Raw genomic sequence first — 17,524 nt, forward strand, 5'->3', positions numbered from 1 at the left:
TTCAACTAACGGCTTATTTTAGTGTACCTTTTGATAAGGTAAGCTTGTACTGTGTCGGTGCTCACATGTATCAATGTGAATACAAAGTGGCCAGCATGAGGTGTGGGTTTCTTACGGTTGTAAGCAACTAATAGAACCCTCCAATATTATTTGAGTAATGATTCCATTTAGTATGTTTTGAACATGCAAAAATTCTGTGTGTTTAGAGGCATGGTGTAACAAAATGTAGATACAACAAAGTTTCTGAACATGTACTGCATAAGGAAGTACTTGCTTGGAAACAAAATCCTTCGTAAAACCTAGTGCTGGAAGGGTATTTCCACACGCTTCCTGATATCCTTTCCATAGTAGCTGTAGGAAGAAAATAATTAGGCTCCACTCTTCCGGGGCACGATCAACGAGCTTGATCGTTATATGTCATATGACCATAATAACCCTTCAATCGAAACATACAGGGCATTTTTATGGCCTTTAGTGGAAGGGGGAGCGTATGTCGAGGGACTAATTACTTTTTACGCACCGATTGGCGTCATTCGTACGCTGGCGGTTGAATTGCAAGCATTGCCTAAAAACTAAGCGAGAACTCTACGAAAAAATTAGATTAACTGATTTACGTACGTTGGATGTTGCTGTGTCTCTAGTGTTGCAGATGGTCATCTAGAAATATATTAATGCCTTTTTTTTGTTTTCTCCATATCGTTTTAGTTCGCAACAACATCATCCTTTGGACAGAAGTGTATCGAACCTCTTGTGCTCTGTCTTCCCTCTGGACGTAATAAAGGTAGACAACAGCGATACACGCGCGGCTGCAAAGTGTCGGCGATCGTTCTTATGCGTTGCTTGCCCATCATTTGTTTGCCACCGTTCATCACGCACTGACCACCATCTTGTGTGTACGTACGTCCCACGTGCTGCTTTTATCGAGGAAGTGGCAACAGAGTCCGTGTCGATCGTCCATTGATCATCATCACCCCATCGTCATCCTTTTGTAAGGGGTGTGTGCATTGTCCTTGTGCTGGGTCCTTAAAAGTTAGTGAAACGGAGAAACAATAGTTAACGTCGCTGTATTTCAGTGTGCATCACACCAAGAGGAGTCACCCGACCGAATTTCGGGAGGAATAGTTTATATTTGTATGTTAGTTTGTTGTTCACCTCCACAGTCGTGTATCGTCCAAGACCATAACGGGTAGTGTTGAGTGATAAGGAGTTAAACAAAAAGATACCCGCTTGAGGGGTTTTAAAAATTTAAGTGGAGTGCACCCTTAAGTAGTTCGCACAACCGCGGTAACGTTGTGTTGGGTGGGACGGCATCGATATTTCTCCTTACTCCAAAATGTTCATCGAGGAGGACAGCAAGTAAGTGTGGCCAACGTTGGTTAATAGATTTGGCTTATTTTTGGTTTGCAATTTTTCTTCTTGTTTGTTTTTGGTTCTACTTTAAAATTATGTACAATACGATTAAAACTCCTAACGAACTAACTGAGTAAGGCTCCGCTAATCTACTACCTAACGCTGGACTGAGCGAGCGAACCGCCCTTCAGTCAAGAGTGAATAACGATCAAATCCTCTTTTTTCTGTTCCTACAATCTCTTTCGCCTACGTTTAGCACTAACTTGCATGACAAAATGAGAAAGCTGTAAGAACACACAGTTTTCTAATAATGTTTTTTCCGTTGTAACTTTTTTTTAGCTATTAGTGTCCTTCATTCGCACGTTGCTTTAGTTTTTCTACTTCAAGTAGCCTTAAATCACTGCTATCTTTTACCATCTACTAAGTAACTTTTTTAGCCATAAGTATCCCTCATTTGCTTTAAATCACTACTATCTTTTACCATTAACTTAGAGCAATAAACAAGAACACTGTAGACTTCTGAGCGTTGTTAGGAATCAACCACACCAAACCGCGTTTAGTGTCTAACCATCAACAAGTGCACGTGTTCACGAGCTTTTTATCTGGGTGGTGTAAGTTATTTTATCTTATCACGTTCGTCGTTATGTTTGATTCATCGACGAAGAAACATCAAAAAGCGGAAAGAAGTTCCAAAGGTTAACTTTCTCGAAGGGATTCTTCGAACGTTTATCTGTTCGGTTTTTCCTATACAATTTGATTTTGTTTCTTCTAGCTACCGGCACGTTGGCTACATAATCTTCGTGTCGCTTAAATCCCGTCGATAAGGGCCTGGGTTCAACACGCGTGAAGTGATATGAGATGGCGCGCGACAGGAAATGCACCAGGCACGGACAGAGGTCACATTATGAAGCCGACGACAGCACAAACCGATCCCGTCGTTGATATTTAGGCCTCCGGTGGGTCAGAGTCCAACCCCTTAATAGACCCCGTGCAGTGAACCACGTGATTGTTATCGGCATGTGAACGTTGGAAAACCTCTCAGAAGTCTCGGAGAAGCAAGAGGTGGAAACCAAGAGCTCCTCTCGGTAACATCAACTGACGGTGAAATGCAACCCAAATATATACCACTCGGTTGCCTAGGGTCTCACTGAGACGATAAATGTTACGTTATCAGTCAATGATACTCGATTTTTTTTATGCCTGCGCCGGCTGTAACGAATTGAATCGGGACCCGTAAATCACGTCAGGCGATATAAATTGCGATTTTAACAAATCCGGTTACAGTAGCGCATGTCCATCGCGTTTGTCGCAGGGGGTAGCTTTGTTTTATGACACTCCATTCTTAAATTGCCAACCCCCGGGTAAATCGCACCCGCTCGATCTTATCCAAGCAACCGGTGTAGCTTTAGGGGAACGATAAGCGATAACGTAGGATTGTTAGCAAAAATTGATTACGTAACGGGTTGGCGCTGGTGGTGGTGGAAAGGCCGTCGTTAAAGGATTTGCGAAATAAAAAAACAACAATCGAAAGCCACACATCAATCGAATTTTTGAGTGACGCAAGGTAACCGAACAATCGCGCACGCTTGTCGGCTTTATCTTATCACAAATGTGCCGCGATCACGAAAAATCTTAGTACAATCCCGTCATCTGCAACACAGGACGGCCGGTGCCTGCGCAGAGAACTGAGGGTTATCCTAATCCGTTCCAGACCATTGGAGAAGATCCGTTAACATGTTCCCACATTTCCCATACATCGAGGGAGCTCCCCGGGGATACCGTTTGATGTCACTACAGAAAAGTTGCTGAATGTCCAAACACATTTTCGCAATCCTCCTCTTCTTGCTCCCGTCCCTAGAGCTTATCGTGTATCTATTGGGTATCCCCCCACCAACTTCCCGCGTGGTTTAGTGCAAGGTTAACCATTATCTGTACCGTGTGCACCGATTAGAGGGGACTTGCTGGATAATGTGCAATGTGGCGAAAGGAACAGGGGAAGGGATAGATAACATTTGGGAACGATAAGTTTCCCGGGAGACACACAGCATGGTAACGCAAGTAACCCTTGCCACCATGCTCCTTTCCCGTCACTGTGTCCTATCGGTGTATCTTGCATATCGCGAGGGATAAACTGGATTTTGCGTTTCTTTCCGTTTTTCCCTTACCTTCTTGGGCTCGGTTTGGCTTTTTATGTTTATGACCGGACCGGTGCACCGATCAGTTCGTGGTTCTACACGCTACGGTGCGGTGGTTTTTCGGCAGCGTCTCTCCTCCCGCTTCGGTTGCCCGGTTTCCGCTCGGTTTTGTGGCCTCACTTGCTCTTCGTTTGCTAGCACAAGTGCACTTGCGGTGCAACACTCCTACGGTCTGTGGATTCAAGTTCTGGATCAAGTATTGACTCGTACGCCATCGGTGATTGCTGAAGTGAAAAAGCAACGCGCGCGCAAGGATGAGCCAGTATAATAAAAAGTAAGAGTTGCCTAGGTGACGAGATCCCACCCAGATCCTAGCAGTTTCGCTTGCTACGATATGTGTTTGAACTGGAACGATGTTTGATCAGCGTAAAGGAAGCTTAGACCATGTGTATCGATGATTAACGTACAGATTTGTTAAACTTATCGTAAATATGGTTTCGACTAAAAATTAAAGTTTATTCAGAAAACGTGATAAAGTGTTTGATAGTTAGAATCTATACAAGTAGCATCTAGTAGCCTGCTACTAGCATCGAGAAGAGGAAAAATGGTAAAAGATCGGGAATTGCACAATCATCGGGAAAATATGCATGCTACTTTTGATACCATGTTTTAACTTATTTAACCTTTAATTTCTGTAACAAAATAGTCTTTCAGTATTTTCAACTAACACAATTTCTTTTGATATTAGTTCTTTAATGGCTTGTTCTTCGTCCTGCAGTAGTGTTCATCCACGCACGTTCATCTATTCTTTGCACCAGTTTCGTGTTTAACTTTCTTGTGCAAATGATGGTTGTTGTGGTTCTCATTGGTTCTTTTTTGTTACATTTTCCCCCTCAACGTCTCATCATTGCAGCATGGAGAGCGTCTGGGTGCAGACGGCCATCGGGGCGATCAAGATCATCACGATGATGTACGACATCATCACGATGCCGATCTACCTAGTCATCCAGCGGCCGTGGAAGCGGAGGCAGCTGGCACGCCGAGTGAAGGTAAGCAATTTCGGTTCCTGCGTGCGGGGAAAGCGTGGGTATCCTTTTTACCCATAGTAGTAGGTCTCCCGTCATAGCTTCAGGATCGTGTATCGCAGCCTACTTACGGCTTAGTGGTTCGATCAGCGAAGTATCCCAAGTGCGTCACTACTTGGATCAACATAGAAATCGGCTAGGCAACTGTTTCAATTTAAAGGATTACGAACAATTGAGTGCTGATAACCAAAGAAAAGCCGGAGACAGAAATGCCCGCTTCCAAGCAAAAGTTCCCGTGACTGCCGGAGATTATCTTTGACATTTTTGATATACGAAAGAGGTGTGGATTACTTTTCCATCGCTTAAGGGTTATTTTTACTGCCTTTTTTCATACGGGCTACAACATACCGAAACTTATCACAATCAAATTTATCTAAAGCTCTACGTTGCTATCACACACCTCCATAAAAACAACCCGGTGCCGTGCGTATTTCTACTGCAAATTTGTTGACTCGTGCCTGATTGTTGCTTATCTCCAGCTAGCTCTCCTGTGTGGTAGTAATGTAGTAAAAAATATATTTACCACTAAACCTATTTACCAGAATGCTCCAGAGTTCGAAAGAGCTTATGCCACTGATTCCCAACTATCAAATTTCTCTGGCACGATTTAGAAAACCAGTGGGTGCTTTCTAAATTTTTGTTAATCCAACTGACCCTTTCATGAAATCATGCATAAATAATATGCATCGGTTATTTTTCCCTTTGGCGATTCGCAAAGGGCAAAGGGTTTACACCTGGAAAATCATGATAATAAATCTTGGGTTTGTGAATGATTGCTAGCGCAATTCACAACGTTATTTGTATATGCTGTTTTGCAAAAGGAAGAAACACCAAAGGGAAGGGAGAATTGCGTAAAATCCCTGTGAGCAGTTGGATGAATTTTTAGCTGACTCGCTTGCGATAAACAATTTATTAGCACGTGCCCGCGAGAATACGATATCGGACGCGATGGAATGTTTAAATACGTCCCGTGCAAAGTACGGATTAGCTCCGTAGCTTACCCCCCTGCCCCAATGGCAAACCGAGAGGAAGGCGCTTATCTATTTTGCGCAGGATGACTTTCTCATACTCTGTGCGTGATAGAAAATTCGTTGGCTAGCTAATCCGCATGTGCACTGATTGATTTTCCCGATTTTTGTTCCCTTTCCCCACAGGCTAAGGTCATTCAACAGGATGCCACCTCGATCACATACCGGTCGGTGGATACGCCGGGTGAAATGCACGTCAAGATGATGCAGAACAACATCGATACGCTCGAGCGGATGTTTAACTTCGTCACGAAGGTGCACACGACCAAGCGGTGCATCGGTACGCGGAAGATCCTGGGCGAGGAGGACGAGATGCAGCCGAACGGGCGGATGTTCAAGAAGTTCCGCCTGGGCGAGTACATGTGGCGCAACTTCATCGAAACGGAGCACGCGGCCGCCTGCTTCGGACGCGGACTGCGCGAGCTCGGCCAGCAGCCAAAGCAGAACATCGTGATATTTGCGGAAACGCGCGCCGAATGGATGATTGCGGCCCATGGTTGCTTCAAGCAGAACATGCCGGTGGTAACGATCTACGCCACGCTCGGCGACGACGGGGTAGCGCACGGAATCAACGAGACCGAGGTGACGACCGTGATCACGTCGCACGAGCTGCTGCCGAAGTTCAAAACCATACTAAACGTCACGCCGAATGTGAAAAAGATCATCTTCATGGAGGACCAACTGCACCCGACCGAGACGACCGGCTTCAAAGAGGGCGTCGAGATCATTCCGTTCAGCAAGGTCATCGAATCGGGCAACAAGAGTACAATCCGTATGTATTACATTACTCAAACTCAGGAGCAACGGTAACGAGGATGGTATTAATTTTGGCTTTCGAACGTTGTAGCTGGATCTTCTCCGACGGCCGACGATACCGCCATCATTATGTACACCTCCGGCTCGACCGGTACGCCGAAGGGTGTCCTACTGTCGCACGCCAACTGCATCGGCACGATGAAGAACTTCTGTGATATCTTTAAGATCTACCCGGACGACGTGCTTATCGGTTTCCTGCCCCTGGCGCACGTCTTCGAGCTGCTGGCCGAGAGTGTCTGCCTGCTGACCGGCGTCCCGATCGGCTACTCGACACCGCTCACACTGATTGACTCAAGCAGTAAGATCATGAAGGGCTGCAAGGGAGATGCGACCGTGCTCAAACCAACCTGCATGACGTCAGTGCCGGTAAGTGTTGACGACTAGCAGTTCGCCACTAACCAGTGGTACAAATCCACGATTTTAACACTTCTTTCTCTCTTGAACCGGAATCCCTTTAGCTCATCCTCGACCGAATTTCCAAGGGTATCAACGACAAGGTGAACGCAGAGGCACCCATGAAGAAGGCATTCTTTAAGTTCGCGTACGGTTACAAATCGAAATGGTGTGCTCGTGGCTTCCAAACTCCGCTGATGGACAAGTGAGTTTGTTTATTCGGAACCGTTAAGGTGAAAGATACTTACGGGCAATTTTTCCCCTATTTGCAGAATCCTGTTCAAGAAGATCGCCAAACTGCTTGGTGGCCGTATCCGTAGCGTACTTTCCGGTGGAGCTCCGCTAGCGCCAGATACTCACGAGCAGATCAAGCTCTGCCTGTGCGTCGATGTGATTCAGGGCTACGGACTGACGGAAACCACGGCCGGAGCGGCAGTAATGGACAGTAAGTAGTCGCTAAAGTCGAGGTTACTTAAAAGTTCGATTCATTTTATCATTTTCTTTCTTCTTTTCTCACGTAGAATGGGATATGGAGTACAGTCGGGTCGGCGCACCGTCGTCCAGCAATGACATCCGGCTGATCAACTGGGAGGAGGGTAACTATCGCGTCACGAACAAACCGTTCCCGCAGGGTGAGATCGTTATCGGTGGCACGACCGTTTCGAAGGGTTACTACAAACTTCCGGGCAAGACGCAGGAGGACTTCTTCGAGGAGGACGGCCAGCGATGGTTCCGCACCGGTGACGTCGGTGAAATTCATCCCGATGGTGCCCTCAAGATTATCGGTTAGTTAAACGCATAGCCATCGGCTAGTTGGAAGACGTTGGTGAAAATGTTTCCTCTTTTTGCCCTTTCTCGTGTGCAGATCGCAAGAAGGACTTGGTGAAACTGCAGGCAGGCGAATACGTGTCACTCGGCAAGGTCGAATCGGAACTGAAAACGTGTCCCGTGGTGGAAAATATCTGCGTCTACGGTGACTCGACGAAGCAGTTCACGGTGGCACTGGTTGTGCCGAACCCGAAGCATCTGGAGGAGATCGCCGAACGTTTGGAGATTCGTGGCGTCGAGTTTGAAGCCCTTTGCGATAATAAGAAACTAGAAAAGGCCGTCCTACAGGAGCTTGCTGAACATGGGCGCAAATGTAGGTTTAATTACTACAACCTTTCTTTTCGATTTTGTACAACCGCTAATGCCGCAACCTTTTTTATCAATCCTCTCCATGGGTCGTGTATAGGCAAACTGCACCGTACCGAAATTCCCGCCGCCGTACACCTTTGCAAGGACATCTGGACGCCCGATATGGGCCTGGTGACGGCCGCCTTCAAGCTGAAGCGCAAAGACATCCAGGAGCGGTACCAGGCTGAGATCAACAAAATGTACGCATCGTAGATGCTTTAGGCAGTACCACGCAGCAACCCGCGGTGTAGCAATGAGAGCTATTTCTTCCCATCCGTTAAAACAATCCGGCCGTCGTAGTAGCCCGTTGCAGCAACACTACTTATGAGATAAGGTACATCCAAGAGTTCAAATGACACCACAACAGCACGACGAGTAGCAACAAGGGAAAGAAAACGTGCATTGAAACGAGCGTACCTTAGATTGATTGCTGTGTTTTTAGCGCCCAGGTCACTTTGGTATCCAAATGGCTAGTGGGTACGATGTGCTGAACTCATGAGTCAAAACACAAACACCAAATTGGCACCAGAACGGGTGTGTGTGTGTGTGTGTACCGAAAGATGATTGGCGCTGGAAGTTTTTGGTCAAAATCTGCCGAGGACTAGAAGTGGAAGAGAAAGTGCATTAGATGGACCGCGGTGTAACATCGGGTTAGTGGTTGACGACGGTCATACGTTTCTTGTGTGCAAGTGTTACCTTTCGTAAAGCCCTAGAACACTAGTCGGGAGGAATGAGTTGAGTGTTTTGTTTTTCGTTTTTTTTTCGTTTCTAATTTTTGGCTAGTTATAATTATTTTTCCTTGTAGACAGTTCCTTTGTTGATACCGAAGGAAAATAGTGAACAAAATCGGAAGAAAGAAGGACAACCTTTCTTCTGACCTACTTGGTATCCTTGCTTGTTGAAAGGATCATTCGCACTGCTAGATGGTTAGGAAAGAGTGTGATTTTCCTTGGTTTTGTTGTGTGTAGCCGGTTGGAGTGAAATTCATTTCACAGCTACGTTGCAAACAATCAAACTCTTGACCAGAGCGCAAAAGGGAACGCGGCAAAATTTCCCTGCCACTACCATCTCGCGGGCATCGAACGGATGCGGCAGTGTTTGTACACGCGTCGACATGTATAGACTGTACGTAGGGGGTAGAAAATAGACTATTAGCAAACCTAAACCCAGTTCCTCGCGAAATCTGCTTCGTTTGGAACTGTAATGAGAAAAAATTAATCAACTATAAGAAAAAAAAACAAGTTTAGCAGCAAATAAACAATAGTGAAATTGTTTCCTACCGACTCTTTCGCCTATCTTTTTCTGTACATCACTTTTTCTTTTTGTTTCTGTCCTAGCATCTGCATTTGACTCTATTTCCATTTCTTCCTATGCTTTCCATCCGGATGTCTTGAAAAGCTGCGTTAGGTGCTTTCCCCGATTGTTTGTTCGATCATTAGGATACAAAAAGATGTATAAAAACGAATAAAAAGTGTACCAGTAATAAATTATTGTTATAATAATAAAGTTAGTTTAGCTCACAGGTGAAATCATGCGGTATAAAACAATTAATGAAAACCAAACACTAAAAACACCGCGTGCGATAGGAAAACGGATGAAGGAAAACAACATGTAAATGAATTAGGCAACGATGCACGGTGCACGAGAAGCATACACAGATTCTTTTTTTCAATTTCGTTACGCGCACCCGTCATTTTTAAAGCACACCAGGGAATCGGGAATAGAATTCAGCAAGCAGCGTTCCGGCAGCGCGAGTTTATTGTTGCTTGGTTAGGCTAGTATAAACGAAATATAGGGCAACTTATCTTACCGTTAAGGAAGCGGTACAAGTACGCCCGCACATTGGTGTATTGGATGCTCTAATGCTTTATAAGGTGGACACGAAGGACTTCAATTAGACTCGAGGCTAGAATTCGATCGGCAATCTGTAAATAGAGACGAGAGAGGGTGAGGTAGTGGGTTGGGCTTAGTAATCGATATAACTATATAATTATATGACGCTCGGCAGGAGAATTTTGTATATAAAGTCGTTAGTTAATTACGATAATGCTTTATCTGTTTTTTCAACGTTCATTTCATTGTTTATTCTAACATCGCGTTTGAGCACGTCGAACGAAACCCCGGAAGAGAGATGGTGCATTATAGCGGATAAAATACTTGCCGGGAACGGGGATTGGGTAGAGGGTTAACTTATGGTGGCAAATACGCATACAATAAATAGAAATTTCACTATTCTCATCCGATGATGGAAGAAAAACAATACCATAGGGACTGTAGGGATATCAGTACGCAAGACCATATAGGGGTAGCTGTGCGCGTTTTCTGAGAGTCTGATTAGGTAAGGGCCGACATTAGGCAGGATCTAGCTATGTACCAGGCGTAAAAAAGAAGCCTATGTGAATTAGCGCGCAGCAGAAATAATAGTATCATGAAATGAAAGGTGAAACAATAAAGTTTATGAAATATCCAAAGTCTACGTTTTACAGTTTGGTCACATATTTAAATGTAAAAATTTATTGAGAACTGATTACAAATCCTGTGGATTCGGTTAAAATTACGAAACTGTGCGTGGAAAAACGCTGTTAATTCGAATGTATACGCTTAACGGACAATTTTTGAATTGTCTCGTTCAATTGTTCGTTAAGTTTTGATCAACCGTTACTGCTGCCTCGGAGCGTTACGAAGCGTTTTTCAATATTTGAAAACTCTTCTTGATTTTTTACAGTAATACAACTCTAACAGGCCCAAATCATAGACACAAAACATTAATAAATACTAAAACTATTTGCATTCATTAGTTATCCACAACGTGTTTCTTGCGAATCAGAATATGGACAACCACGAACAAAAGTTTAAGCGTTATCTGCGCGTTACTTTGAGTTTTTCTGTTCACATGGAACACAACTTCGAAGAACTGTGCGAGGAAATTATTTTAAACATTTTACACCTTAATTACCTACTTTTTTTATATCGCATACCCATCTCGATATCTATTCGGCAACAAAAGAAAAATCGGAAAAAAGAATATGTGCTTTTGCAAACAAATACGGTTTGTCGTTGTCACAATTCACGCTTCAGCCAGATTTCCATTTGATTCGGTGCCGGGCTTGTTCCTCACATTGGGTAAATCATGGCCGCATAATTATTTAATAAAACCCCATTATGTTCGTTGCACGTGAAACGATGGTGGAGCGCACGGGCGGTCGGACGGGCAGGCGGGTGAATTGCGGTTCGCGTTTCATCATCATCTTTCACTCGATTTTCATCGCCACTTGCTTCTTTCATTCCGCCACAGAAAGAAAAGGTGTCGTCATGCATTAGTATCATCATCGATAATTGAAGTCCATGAAACATGAATGGGTTTTCCCAGCTTCCCTCCAGCACGTGGGTCCCAAAACAAAAAATAACCATTCCAGCGCGGTGGCAATTTACAATTTGAAAACTGTACAATCCCAATCGGGGGTTCGCTCGGCGCGCAGTTGTTCTTGGTTGAAAATTTAATTTTCAATCGTGCGTGTTCGTGGTCAATTTTGGGCCAAGCGCCCGCCTTTAAAACTGCCCGGTCGGCGCGTTTCCCTGGATCGGTTTGCGGCCGGCCGAATCTCCAATTAAATCCGGGGGTCTTTGAACCCGTTGTCAACACCCAACATTGCGCGGTTCCCGTGACCCACGGACCGATCGATCGGCGTTCTCCTCCCATCAACTTTCGGCGATGGTAGAGAAGCTTTGAGTGAACAAAAAAAAGGGCCACCAAAATCCCAAAAGTTCTACTTTGATCCACGTCTTTGACGTTCTCAAATATCTCATTTCGTCAGCTCAATTATCTTATACAACCAGAACCGTCTCATCTAATCCTTTTGCAAGTACCAACGCAAAAACGTACCTCTATAGAAATGGTAAGCAGTCCATCGTAATCGCCATCATCGTAAAATCATATCCATGGAACTCTGGCTCTGACTGCTGTGGAGTAATGTTGCTTATGATTGATGCCCAGTTGAGAATGATGATCGTACGGCTATTGTAAACCCTGCTCTGTGTGATGAAACTATACACCATGGAATGACATAATTTTTAGGATCATCTAAGCTTCGTTTTGTGCGAATTGGAAGAGCAAATACATTTAATTTCAAATAAATAACAAATCACTATATTTACAAATATCGTAGTGCATTTAAATTACAAATTCAACTAAATTACTATTATTATTTAACTATATTTCGTGATATTTTTAACATTTTAAATTTTTAATTTACTAAACTTCACTTAACCGTCAATTTTAATTAAGCGGATAAGCCTAATGAAATGTTTTACGCATGATGCAAATTGTTTGTCACGCTATATCATTATTATGTGGATAGTATTTTGCATTTGAGCTTTTCGTAGAAGTTACTGCTGGCCGATGTTAATTTGATTTTTGATCCTTTTAAATTTATAAAAAAACGTTAATATTAAAACAATCAGTTTAATTTATTTTCATGATGTTAGCTCAATAAATATCTCCGTCTTCCTCGTAAGCCAACAGTTTGCAGAAACATTTATAATTGTTCACCCTTTGTTTCTATCACAATCTATTCTGACTCATCAGATACGATCGAGAATCTCGTTGCGTTCCGGAAGCCTGGAACCACCGGAAGCACCGGAAGTGGCGCGACCAGCGTCGACCATCAGGTGCACACACGCCAGACGCACCTCATTCGAAATTCCGATTGCGCAGGCGCGATACACGCCAAGCAAGCAGAAGATATGCATTCACACATGAGTAACGTATAAAATATGATGCTAACGACTTTCTTCTCTCGTTGGATTTCCCTGCTCCGCTCCGTTTCCCTCCTACGGAGCGTGAATTAAATGTATGTTGATGGACCCGTCCGATCGGACACTCTGTTGTCTTCACAACGGCACTGAAACACAGACAGTTTGTTTTGCATGTTGTTTCCTTTTTTCTCCCGCATCCCTTGTCCTCCCGCGACGACCGAGGCCACCGGAAGCGTGTCTACGTTTGCGCAATGGTCTGTTGCGAGCCGCGATTTACCGCAAACGCGCTTTGAAAGTCGAGCTGTCGAGGACACCGGGCTGCCTTGCGGCCGGACGGATGCGAATTCCGGCTGGGGGAAGGATACACACGGGCAGCGAATCCTGTCGTGCCGTGTCGATGGCGTAGATATGACAATACCTGCTGCGCATTTGCATAAACGAGGTAAATTGTGTTTCTTTTTTTTTCTATCGGACTTTATTGTCTTTCTCTGCATTTCGAACTTTTCTTTACCTTCGTCGCTCCCCAATAAAAAAAAAAAACATGGCATGTACACGATGTTGGAAGGACCTTCACCCGATGTCCGGCGATGAAGATGGTGGAGCTGTTTAATATCTGGTTAAAAGTTGTCGACGTCCGGAAGAACAAATTGGCAGACAAGATAGTCCTTCCGGTTGTTGTTCGTTTGCTTCCGTTTCTTCTTTTTCAGCAACCATCAGGGAGGATTTATGATAAAGACCTAAGATTGATGGATTGATTGATTGGGCAAAGTGTCGCGTCTCTCGCGCAACCGACTCCCCGGAGCGGCCATAAGCAGACGTTTTGTGAATTTTTCACTTTTAAATTATGATATTGGGACCTTTTAAAGCAAACATAAAAATGGCCTGCAAAACACACCAACGAGCTATAAATGTGTTAACAAAATCCACCACCGCAAGGCAACATTCGTTGAATTAAAACTTCTTTAAATTAAACTGGTGGACATTCACTTCGGTAATTCGCAATCAACGCCACTGCCATCGTTGTTAACAAGCTCATTACCTGGCCGACGATTTTCCAGAGCTCCCATTCGGCCCTTGGGTAGCAAAACAGTTGCGAAACAATGAATGAAAGTAGAGGGTCCCGCGAGGGAAAATCAAAACCACCCCAAGCTGAAGAATGGCGGTGACTGTTGGTTTACGAAAATGCAGACCACCTCTCCCGGGGGAGCGATTGTAAAATTAAAATCTCAAAACTTCCCCAACATGGTACACGTGAATGGAAACTTTTGCCTTGCCTTCTTTACAGCTTTCCAATGGTCGGGGAACGGGACGGGAAAGCATGTCCCATGTGCAGCGGTAAAAGTTGGCGGGTGGCGAAAAATGAAAATCTAACCATTGTGGCCAATTTTCAACTCGATGTCATTTCGCCGAAAGTTACTCCGGGTACGAAATAAATTATTTCTGCGCCAAGGATGGCGTCTGCGTTTACCTCGTTGTTGTTGTGTTGGTTTAAATTTAACTTTCGGCTGCAGCTAGGACCAATAAAAGCCAATACGAACGCCGAACAAAAGCACGCGATTAATCCCCATCGAAGGGGTTTGTTTTTCTCCACTCAAGGCAGTTCCGAGTGATACGAGGAAAAGCACAAATGCACAAACATGTGCAAACAAAAACAAAACCAAGAAAATTTACCCGCCTGTTTATTCCGTGAAGCAAAGTGGCTTGCCGCTGCTGGAAGCGAAATAAGACCGTCGTTTTCGCTACGTTTGTTTTCGACAGCTCCTAATTTTCTTCTTCGATTTTCACCGCAACCGGTTGGTGTTTTTTTCGTCCTGCCCAAAGACAATTAACAGACAGGTCGGGTCAAAGCTGGTTTTTGCTCCGCCATTGTTGTGACAGTTGGTTAAAAAAGTGTTTTCAAAAAATTCCAGCTTACTTGTGAGAGATCTCCGCCAAAATCTTCGCGAAATAGGTAGTTGGTAATTCTAGATCACAGTATCCATGGTCTTGCGGATAGAAACTGCTCTTCTGTGTGAAATCATTCGATATAGATCCTTTTGCTCGCTGTGATTGCCGAAATTAAGTGTGTTGGTCTGTTTTATACCCAGCCTTCCTCTAGAACATATTCCGAACGCCTCAATTCTTTTTTCTTTTGATGAAACATACCAAATTTGCAGTTTTACCCCACTTTCTTCGCTGTTCGTGAGAAGTAAACAAAATTTTAACCAACTGTCAAAAATTTTCCCACGGTTTTCGGCTCGTTACATGGTATGCTGCGACCTGACTGTTAATTGTCTTTGGTCCTGCCGATTGATTCGTGCGAAATGGTGAACAACAAATGAAAATCGATTGAGAAATTCTTTCCGCCCGACTGCTTCGATGGAAAATGGAACGGTGCGTCTCGTACCGGTCTTGGTTGCGGGCAGCATGGCGGTCTTGATCCTCCGGGGGTTATCTTCATCAGTTCGGGCTTCCTTTGGGTGTTGCTGGGAAAAACTCTAGGGCCGGAAAACACCCATCGGATCAGAGCATAGCGGCTGAGAGGTGGGCATTTATGGATTATTCTTACCCGGCTGGGCAGAGGAAAAGTTTACCTATAAAATGTCGGTGCCGATGGGAAGTTAGACAAAAAGCGAGAAAGAGAAAGTGCTGCACGAGAATTGGGAGTGTTAGGGTTCGCGCGGGGTAAGCTTTAGCAGGCCCGCATAAGAACTTCGAACAATTTCGTTTATCATTTTAAAGACTCCCGGTGCTATCAGGAAGAATAATTGATTCTGCTTATTCATTTCTTGTTATTTGCCAACCTCGGTAGACGGAAGAGGAGAAGGGGCTCTTTTGGGAATAGATAATATTGACAGAGGGCAGAAACTTTTAACGCCCGAGTTGCTGCCCCGAAAGTTGTGAAAGATGCACGAGTATTGTTCATATTCGATAGCCATTGGGGGCCTAGTTTTTAATCCGACAATTTTGAGAAAATCAAAAGCTTTATGGGTATGATTTTGGTTTGAAGGAATTTAGATTTTAATCATAGATGCTTACTTTCATAAATAATACCTTAAATAATAATACTCAGTTGTTTCCGAAGGTATGATGGCTTTTATTTTTGAAAGCTACCTTGGATAGATTTCGAAAGTTCTATGTGTTTCCAATATTTCTAAAATAAGTTCTTATTAATCTTACTTTATAGTTGATTTGTGTATAAAAAACTTTCCTAATTTTTTAGTTTAGTTGCATTTCTAAAACTGTATTTTAGCAAGGAGGTGTTATATCTAACGCTCACTTATGATTACAAGATTAATTAAATTGAATATTATGTTTCTTACCTGAATTTTGAAAGCACATAAATATTGTGTTTTTTTTGGCTATTAAAATCTATGTTCTTATTTACAATTGAGTTTATGATACTTTAGTGCAAGAATACTAACACTCGCCTACACACTTTCTATAACATATACTTTAATGTGTATAAAAACCAACTCTGAAATACCTCACCGAACAAAAGGTTTACCCGTCTGCTTAAGCACTTTACCTTCCGAAGAAAATGTGCATAATTGAAACAATCCTAAAGCGTGTGTCTCCCTCCGTTAGGCGACCCATTAATGCATCTGATGACTTCTAACGGCAATTGGATTGAAGTACGCGCAATCGGTGTTGACTAAGAATTCACCGACGGCCGCAAACAAACGCTCCAGCTAATGGTGAGGTATGGATGCCATTACGGCCCGTTCATCTTTCCCGTTCGTAAACCTCGGTTACGGTTTCTCGAGGACTCCTCCGGGAGCTGCTTATTAAACACTGCGGAAGCACTCCGTCAATGGGCGTGCAACCAGTACGTCCTGCGTTTAGCGTTTCCCTTGTGACCTCCCGATCTCGTCGTCTTCGATTGCATAATTAACCCGGCCGGACAGCGAACCCTTCGTCCACCTCTTGGAGGTTCAAGTGCAATAGGTCTACCAGCCATTTACCAAGTCAGTACGTCTGAGACATAAGCAGCCCGGGTTTGGCATTCCTAGTTGGTGGGGCCGCGATCGGTCTCCACCATCAAATCCCCTTGTCCGAGCCCCGTTCGCAGATGTATTGAGTCATTCCGAAGCTCAACTGGCCAGTTTGGTCCCGGCTGTTCCTCGCTTAAGCGCTGTAGCTACAGGGGCCATTGACATGCACTAGGCATCATCATCATCCTTCTCATCACCATCATCATCATCGCTGGGTTCAGCATAACTGACCGCAAGAAGCTGCGCCGTTTGCCGGGGCCTTTTGCTTGAACTATAATTTCTCCTCAATATACGAGACAGTTGGTGGTGTGGAAATTCGTTCCATTTGTTTTCCCAGTTTCCTCGCCACACCAGCACCATCGGTCCCGAGTGAAGAGTTCGCTGGGGAAGGATTGAAGGTGCTTTCATTCGTAACATTGTCCGATATGTTCTTTATTATGTAAAGATAATAAGCGATCTACCGTTCAAGCTCTGTTTTTCTCTCTTTCTGTTTCTCGTTTGGTCGAGGTCGGCGTCCGGTGGCGTCTCGGAAGCCAGCGCTGGTCAGAGGCTGAAGTGTTTTGAACGAGCGGTTGAAATAGTTGAGTTCTAGCCTCGCGATGATAATGACCGTGTCGATGGTTATGAAGCTCTTGAACACCTGTTCAACTCAAGAGGATGTTGCTGCCGTTGCTACTATTGCTGTGAAGATGTTTGGCTTGGGAATGGGACAGGGAAAGTGCGGGGATTAAAATTTGCCAACATACGTTCTACGGAAGCCGTTGCACAGTGGGCAGCAGTGGTTGCTAAGGAGGGACAAATCAACGAGTTCG

The 17,524-nt window shown here is 44.2% G+C and overlaps 1 protein-coding gene across 1 annotated transcript; it reads left to right on the forward strand.

Annotated features, from left to right (window-relative positions):
• Positions 1–764: 764 nt before the first annotated feature.
• LOC131271448 (fatty acid CoA ligase Acsl3) lies at positions 765–9,266 on the forward strand. The gene is made up of 9 exons (XM_058272881.1): positions 765–1,356; positions 4,399–4,534; positions 5,725–6,370; positions 6,446–6,780; positions 6,873–7,012; positions 7,080–7,252; positions 7,329–7,592; positions 7,673–7,948; positions 8,042–9,266. The coding sequence occupies exons 1-9, from the start codon at positions 1,334–1,336 to the stop codon at positions 8,194–8,196; spliced, it is 2,148 nt and encodes a 715-aa protein (XP_058128864.1). The 5' UTR covers positions 765–1,333; the 3' UTR covers positions 8,197–9,266.
• The last annotated feature ends 8,258 nt before the right edge of the window (positions 9,267–17,524 follow it).

This window comes from Anopheles coustani, chromosome 3 (assembly GCF_943734705.1).
Source record: "Anopheles coustani chromosome 3, idAnoCousDA_361_x.2, whole genome shotgun sequence".
NCBI lineage: Eukaryota > Metazoa > Arthropoda > Insecta > Diptera > Culicidae > Anopheles > Anopheles coustani.